The following is an 8,654-nucleotide window of genomic DNA, read 5'->3' as shown; positions in this document are numbered from 1 at the left end:
GCTGAACAGCAAGATTGTGCAGTCTTAAACTACTCAAGTACACAGAGATTGAGTTTTTTGTCTAAATTTCTGTTTGCTAAATGAGTGGTTTTATTTTTCTGTTAGTCCAAGCAATGCATAGCAAACAATCATCTCCCTAAAACAAGAGTCAACGATGGGCTGAAGATGCGAGCGTCGGTTCGCATGACACGTTATCTGGAGTCCTGGGGAGCAGCCAGGCCCTTTGCCCACCTGAACCACAGGGAAAGTGTGAGCAGTGACTCTTCCAGCTCACAAGGAAGGAGAAGAAAGGTGAGGTCTCAGGTAGTGATTGTCAACCTACAATGGCAAACTGCTCCTGGTGTCCGTGGTGTGAAACTCAACATCTGGCATGGGTTTATGACTGAATGTCTGTTACTCTTGGTGTTAAATGTGTATGCAGAGCTGAGAAGGTACCTGTGCAACATCTCTTTGTGCCAGAACTTAACAGTATTCAGGCTCTGCCAATCTGTAGCATGCTATAATCATAGCAAACCTTCCAAGTAACACTACCTTTTTTCCTACCCTTTTTACTTCTCGGGGTCCTGCCTGCTACAGATGCTTTGGGGAAAGAGATGATTTACCAACCTCCAGATGCACTCAACATTTACATGAAATGTATAGAGAATAAGTAGTCTCTCCACATGCTCTGCCTGCAACCACATTTTATGAGCAAAGAATTTTTAAGATTCAGAATTCTTTAGATTGTAAAGATTTTTAAAATACAGCAAACCCATTTTTCCTGCCATCTGCCCTTCCTAAAAGCTGGAAGGAAGTGATGTCTGTGCCTTCAGGTGTGTTCCTGCAGGTGCAGCTGTAGTAAATTTTAAGTATCTCACCATTCAGGTTTGTGGAAGTGGTGTCCAGTCTGCTTGCCTCTGCCAATGTTAGCTATTTTAGTGTGTAGAGAAAAAATAGGGGCAAGATCTGTTTAATTATTTTCTAACATTTCTTTTTGCCAGAAAATAATCACTTGTCACTTGTTAGGACATTGCAGGAAAGGGTTGATTTTTATAAGGTTTTCTATTTCAGAGATTGCTTCTCAATTTTTTTCACTTCTGAACACAAATATTTTTGACAGTTTCCTTATGTTTATTTTCAATAGTTATTCACTATTCACTGTGTGTATAACTTACTCTTAATTCCTTATTTTATTTAGGAAATACCTTTGTGTTCCACTGGACGGCAAAAAACTTCTGATAGGTTTGTCAAGTATCTTCTTTTTTTACAATACACTCTCCATGCTCCTCTTGCAGCTCAGTGTACTGTAAGCATGTCATCTTGTGCTACCTCAGCTTTTCCTTTGCTTACTCACAGATGCCAGATTTGTTTGTAATAGTATAGCATGTAATAAACACAGTTTGTCACAATATTATCCATAAATACAGATTATCTTTTGCAAGATGTGTTTTTGGTGAGCATTATTAATATGTGCCATTATAGTGTAACAAAGAACTGGCACTATAAGTATAAATGCTTCCAGTGGTACCTGCAGCACTGAGCTAATTGATTTTCACTTCATGCTTCCAGTGGTACCTGCAGCACTGACCTAATTGATTTTTACTTGTGAAACATTCCCTTAGTGTATGAAAATATTTCCTTGAAAAATACATGATTTGACAAACTAGAGAAATGCTTAGCAAAGTGCTTATGAGTGTATTCATCCATCAGTTTGGAGCATTCTTGGTTTGACTTTTCCCTGGAAACTTTGCCCACTGGTGTGCTAAGAGTGGTCTGTAGTCATTAGTTGTTTCTGAATAGCATTGGTGACACAGATTTCATTTTGTTCTCAGAAACTCATCTCAGAAGGGAAGGATAGAGGAAGATATTTATGATGAAATGATGTCAACCATTGAAGGCCTCAGTTCAACTAAGTATGCAGTTTTTTATTTTCCTTCCTCTTTTCTTTGAGAATAACCTGCATTCTCAAGTTAAGTCTTGATATTAAATTTACTTATCAGAAATGAAAAATTACCATGACCTCCTCACTAGATCAGGTTGCTCAAGGCTCATCCAGCCTGGATTGAACACCACCAGGGCTGGGGCAGCCACCACATCCCTGGGCAACCTGTGCCAGGGTCTCACCACCCTTAGAGTAAAAAACGTTTTTCTTACATTCAGCCTAGGCTTTCCCTCCTTCAGTCTGAATCCATTACCCCTTGTCCTGTCATTGCAATTCCTAACAGAGTCCCTGTTCTCTTTATTAAAAGAAGTGGTGTCAGGAAATGGGGTGCTATCCTGAAACAAAAAAACTATGTATAACGTCAAAACACTGTTCTGGGCATGATAATAAAGTTGCTTTAGTGTCTGTTTCACTGCAAGCCAATGGTCTATCAATTGCAGGTGGTGCCTTTGGCAGTACATTTGCATTTAAAAGCAAACAGAGGCAATAGTGGTGGGGTTTGATTTGGTTTTGTTTTAACTTAAAATACAGTCTTTTAATTCCTAACAAATGTAAAACATTGAATTTGAGGAGAAAACCTCTTTCTTTCATCCAAATTCTAGCAAGGCTGTACCTCAGCTCTTCCTAATAGGGGCCTGATATTATTTCCAGGGAGTTTTTGGAGGCTGTGGGCCATCCCTAACATCTGCTATTATACTTTCCTTTTTGCAAACCTTAGGGAAGGTTTGGAGTTATGTTTTTCATGTAACTGGCAGATGCTGCAGTCGGTGAGTGTTCTGGATCTGCTTTTGCAAACCTTAGGGAAGGTTTGGAGTGATGTTTTCCGTGTAACTGGCAGATGCTGCAGTCTGTGAGTGTTCTGGATCTGCCTGTCAGCTACATAAAAACATAACTGCTCATATGTTGTGCTGTGAAACATGAAGACCTTGCAGAGCTGCCAAATGTGTATAAGAGAGTGGCAGTCCAACCCCATTCCCTTTGGTGTCCCAGCTACAGTGATGCTTTTGCATCTTGTCCTGGGCCTGTTGTGTACCCTTTGCAACACATGTGTCTCTGCTTGCAGCCCGTGGTGTGGCAAATCAGATGACTTCTGTGGATTTTCACTGATTTTTGCTGAACCTGGTCTTGAAAAAGAGGTTGGTAAGAGCAAAATAATCATTTTTTGGTATTTAATTTGCACTTCAGAGCAGCACAAGAACATATTTGAAACTTTGTTTTCATTCTGAAACTGGAATCTGGAGGTGATTGCAGATCCAAAATGGGTTTTGGTAACTAATAGAAAGCAGATCTCATGAGTCATTTGAGCTCATCATCCTTCCTGGAGAATGAGAATTCTGGAGATGAAAGGAGATTGTCTCTAGTCTGTGATGAAATTTTTGCCATAAGGGGGTTAGTGGGAATTTGGCAATTTTACTATATAAACTACTTCTCTCAAAAGTAATGAGATTTAAGGAAATTTGAAAAAAAGGATAATGGAAATACTTTCTGTGGTTGTTTCATTGTCGATATAATGCTGGAATTTGGTGGGTGTAATGTGCCCTTTCTGTTGGAATAACTGGTCTTTAATTTCCTGTATACTGTATGTAGTTACAGGTGTGGGTGTGTGTATACATATTTTAGGTTTACTTCTGAGTATATCCCTTTTTGACAAGTATTTTGGCTATGAGCATCTATGAAGTGCTGGTTTACATATTTGCTGGATTTCCCTCTGGGTTGGAAACTATCCTTTAGACTGGGTTGTTGTTCTTGAGATGTTCAAGTGATTGTTGGGGGATTTTTTGGGTGGTGGGCTTTTTTTGCTCTGTTTTAGTTCTAAGTATGTTTTTAATGTATAGTATACATAGAATTATAGAATCATAGAATCAACCAGGTTGGAAGAGACCTCAAAGATCATCAAGTCCAACCCTACTGTGGTTACTAGACCATGGCACTAAGTGCCACATCCAGTCTCAGCTTGAAAACCTCCAGGGATGGTGAATCCACCACCTCCCTGGGCAGCACACTCCAATGCCTGAGCACTCTCTCCATAAAAAATTTCTTCCTAGTATCTATGTGTATATATGTCATCACAAAAATGTAATAAATTTTAAAAAATCCCTGGGATTACCCTGACAATTTATTCTGCTCTGTGTTTCAGTATCGCACCATTCCTATTCTAAAACTGAAGAGTTACTTTGCATGTGCCAGTTTTGTGTTCCTCTGTATATTTGTGATACAGATGTTTATCATGCCAAGGTAAGTGTTGATATTTTAGTTGTCTATAATTCAAATTAACCAACAGCTAAAGTGAAACTCATGTGTGTGTTGAGAACTTACATGTGGGAAACATACACCTCTTAGGGTTAATTTACCCTTTGATAAAGGAGTGTGTTCATGTTGTTGGTATAAGAGCCTAGATATCAGTATGAAAATGAAACAGAAATATTTCTTTAACATTTTGTTTGCTTAGTACACACAGGGAGATGGTCAGTTAAGTGAGAAATATGATTTCATAAGTTTAGTTGGCTCTAAGCACATTGAGTAAGCAGTAGGAAAATGGGACTTAGTTGGTTAAACTGTGCTCAGTTATCCTTTTGCATCTAGAGATACAAGGAGGGAACTTTGAGCTGATTCTCATCCCTGCAAGAAAGCAGATGTCTGATAATTCTGCAGCATGTTTGTTTTTCATGACTGTTGCACTGCAATTTCCATGGTTTCTCCATGGGGCAGTGGTTTGGGCTGTCAGCAGCAGAATATCTTAAAGCAGTGATTGTGAACAGAGCAACAATCACCTGTGCAGTGTTGTGGTCATTCAGTGCTGTTAGAAGAAAAATTATATTTAAGCTGGGTTTGTTTAATGCTTTCTCTTCTGTTTAGAACTGCAAAACTGGGAATTTCCTTTGGAATTGTTGCAGTCATCATTGTGCTTGTTTTATTTGTGTGCTTTGCTGAGAAATGTGTGGTAAGTTTACTTTATAAAAAATGCTTCCTGCTTTCAAACTGGATGGATATAATTCAGGAACTTGGTCTATATTTTAGGATGATGAATTAAGCTGTTAATTCTAACAGGAGTTACAGGAGTCTTGAACCACAGGTTTCCACAAGTTTCCATTACCTGAAGTAGAATTTTCTGTCTGAAAATTCTTACTGTAATTCTGAACTATTTGGGTGCCAGAATAGATGGGGAGGAGACAGGAGGTGAGGCTGGATTTTTTAAATTTATTTTTATGCTTGTCCTTAATAGTCATTTTTGTTGTAAATACTGATATTTTCTATACTGGAAACAATATTAAAATCAAAAGAAGTTTGAATGCATGATTAGTTTTCATAATCATTGATAAAATGTTATGAAAATTGCAAACATATGAATAATTTATTGGCAACAATTTCGTAGCTGTTAGAATTCCAAATTCACCATTACATCAATTAGGACATTTGGCATTTGTAGGTCCTTTTAGGAGAGAAGGGATTTTGGAGAGGAAAATTGCCATGGAAAGCAATATTCTCTTACAGAGGCAGCTTCAAGTTGTGTAATGGGAGAAAGAAAAAACAAAGAAAATTGCACTTTGCACATGGGATAAAGATTCACAACTCAGTATGGTTAGATAGATGTATGGATTTCATGTATGGTGGATTTATACTTATATATATGGATGGATTTGTGCATTTATGTCTACGTAGAGAGAGAGGTATATGCATGCAATTAGGATTTCTAGGTATGCAAAAACACATGCAAAAAAGAAGAGAAAATTCCAAGGTTGCAGTTGTTTCAGTCATGAGGTTTATGCTGGGAGTGTTTTGGTGTAGCATCCTTGAATATTGCTTGTAGTCATTAGAAGTATTTGCTTTGCTGGAGGTTCTCCTCTATAGCAACAATTGGAGGATATAAGGATGGAAAGAATGAGAACTGTCTGTGTTGGTTTTGATTTCATCATCTGAAAATGTTGTTTCAAATATAACATTATAGCTCTGTATTGAAAAATGTAGCATAAATTCTAACTGCATTTTTATTAACTTATCTCTGGAACTTTCAGTCAGATCATAATTCTCTATTTGAAAAGCACAAATCCAGACAATTTTAGCACTCAACCTCTTTGGAGTAAGGACCCACTGTCTTTATTTTCCATTGGATAAAGGTGTTACTCATTGAATGATGAGATTCAAAGCTCTAAATTAGGATTCCAGTGAAGACTCTTGACACTCTCCTGCAGGGAAAAAGTACTTTATATTTAGAAATATTTCTTCCCATGTATCAAAGTGTTACCCATGTCACTGAAACAAATTAATTTGGTTTACAGAAGTGCTGCTCAGCTCAGTGGCCTTTCCTGCACCACCTCTGTGCTCTCTCAGAAAAGGTGGAGACAATGCCTTTGCTCAGGCTTCCCTTAGCAATCATCACTATCTCTGCCTTGCTGGTTATAGCCATTTTTAATTTGGTAAGTAATCACCTTATTCTATGAACTAATACACCATAGACTTGAGTTCTAGTTCACACCACCTTTTCTTGCTTTTGAGATGGCATTTATAAAAACTCTTGATTGTAACCCTCATCACTGAGATGGTCTGCCATTTATTTCAGTGCAGGTTTAAGTGTTTGGCTGTGGCAGGTAGAACTTTAGGCAGTTCACTGTGCTGTTTGTGCTCACTAGTAGTGATGTGGATGAAGGAGGGAAGAATTTAGCTTGGCTCCCTTTCAAAACCAGTGTGGGCAGTTACTGCTAGAGTCAGATGGAAGTGGCATCTGCCTTTTAACTTTAGTTTGAGTCTTGTATTGCACCTGGGGTGTGTACATTTGAAAAACAACCCTTTGGATAACCTCCTGCTCAAGAGCACTTTGCCATGTTTGGGTTTTTTAAAACAAACTTTGTGTTAACAGTTAACAGTTCAACCTAAGTGATAGCTAGCTACTAAAAGTGATGTCCTCCTGATCCCAGAGGTTTGCTTTGCCATTCTTCTGATTCCATGGGGAGTTCATGCTGACAGCAATACTGCAGAAAATGGTTCATTTTCTTTTGTAGGGTGGTGTTTCTGCTGGCTTAGGTCCTTGAGTTGACTCACAGTGGTGTCATGTGGACACCACCAGAGACAGCCTAAAAGAAAACAGGCACAGCAGCTGTGAAACTGAGGGGTGGGACAAAAGCACATGTTTGTGCCAGACAGCTCTTAGATTAACAAAGACATAATGCAAAACTTTGCCCTGAATTAGAAAATAAATAAATGTTAACCTTCTTGCCCCCTGTGTGTTGCATACATGTTTAATACAACTACATGGCTTACCATTGTATTTCAACATTTACTCAGTAGCACTTGGAAAGGCAAAGAGATCAGGACCCTTTGGAGTCCTGATATGGACTTACAGTATCTATGATATATATGGAGAAAAAAACTCAACATGAGTGACTATCTGCTAATAAGTTTGTGTGGTGGTTTTGTTGATGTGTTTTGTTTTGTTTTTCCCCAATAAATCAAAACTATTGAAAAGAACATACAAGCAAATTTTCCTGGATCAAGTGACCTGTGTCCTACCATCCCTGTGAGTAAAGAACTGTTTTACCTTCTAAGATTCAAGTGAAATGAGTTTTGGGTGGTGGCTATAGAGTCATAGAATATCCTGAGCTGGAAGAGATGTAGAAGGATCATCGAAGTCCAACTCCTGTAATATAGACAGATGTCAACATTTCGATATGTTTTCATCTTTTTATAAAGATAGTGTTTTGGTTTTTTTAAATTGTTGAACACAATACCACAGTGCAGTTTTAAGAGATATTTTCTATCATTAGCTATAACTTTTCTGTGCATCTTTTGGGGATTTTCAAAAGTCTGGAGTGCTTCTGTACAAAACTGAAGTCTTAGCTTATTTGGGTCTCTCAGCATATTTGAAAGGTGCTCTTTAGCATTTCTGTAAGGGTAAATTCAGCACTTACTAATGAGTCAAAGATTATTTCTGAGGGTTTCACTTTTTAACTTTAATTTTGGTTTGAGATCATCCAAATGTTTGGGATGCTCTTTTGTCACGTGGCCACCCCTTTAGGTGATGGACATGTGTTTGGATGATGTGCAGCAGGTTGTGTGATGATCTTTTCATTCAGGAGCTTATGAAGAGTGCTAAGTTGCACATATCAAATGCACACTGTACTCATCTGGTAATTTTTTCTTCTTGCATGTCTGCAAATCAGCCTTTGGAAAACACAACTCATTCCTGCATTGAGGAAACTGTAAGTAGTGAATACAAGTTATTTTGAAAGCCAATACTGTGTATATTACTGACAAGTGGCAGGTTGTGTTGCTGTATGAAATGCAACTTTTCAAAGTATGTGACAGCAGAAAAGTTCATGAAATCAGAGTTATTCAGCTACTGTTGCTGTGCTGAATAAAGTATGGCTTTGCAGTTCTTTGAAATTTCAGACTTAAAAGTAAGTCTGAAGCTTTAAGGAAAAAGCAGTAGAACAGGATGATGATGATGTTGGAGTCTGAAAGATGAGAACTGTACTTGAAAGTGTCCCAGTAAAGAGTCTGGATAGGTTTAAACAGCATGAAATCAGAGTTATTCAGCTACTGTTGCTGTGCTGAATAAAGTATGGCTTTGCAGTTCTTTGAAATTTCAGACTTAAAAGTAAGTCTGAAGCTTTAAGGAAAAAGCAGTAGAACAGGATGATGATGATGTTGGAGTCTGAAAGATGAGAACTGTACTTGAAAGTGTCCCAGTAAAGAGTCTGGATAGGTTTAAACAGCTGCCAGACCTGTTGTTCCCTAC

The 8,654-nt window shown here is 38.1% G+C and overlaps 1 protein-coding gene across 1 annotated transcript in view; it reads left to right on the top strand.

The window, feature by feature from the left end:
• ADCY7 (adenylate cyclase 7) overlaps positions 1-8,654 on the top strand; it is a 30,864-nt gene that overhangs the window by 16,146 nt on the left and 6,064 nt on the right. Inside the window, 9 exon segments of the mRNA XM_009073169.1 lie at positions 106-291; positions 1,178-1,221; positions 1,812-1,892; positions 2,985-3,057; positions 4,059-4,156; positions 4,778-4,862; positions 6,199-6,336; positions 8,077-8,132; positions 8,383-8,404. Of these exon segments, the coding sequence (XP_009071417.1) occupies positions 106-291; positions 1,178-1,221; positions 1,812-1,892; positions 2,985-3,057; positions 4,059-4,156; positions 4,778-4,862; positions 6,199-6,336; positions 8,077-8,132; positions 8,383-8,404 (783 nt within the window).

Source organism: Acanthisitta chloris, unplaced genomic scaffold (assembly GCF_000695815.1).
Source record: "Acanthisitta chloris isolate BGI_N310 unplaced genomic scaffold, ASM69581v1 scaffold18424, whole genome shotgun sequence".
Lineage (NCBI taxonomy): Eukaryota > Metazoa > Chordata > Aves > Passeriformes > Acanthisittidae > Acanthisitta > Acanthisitta chloris.
This window is presented reverse-complemented; position numbering and strand designations above follow the sequence as displayed.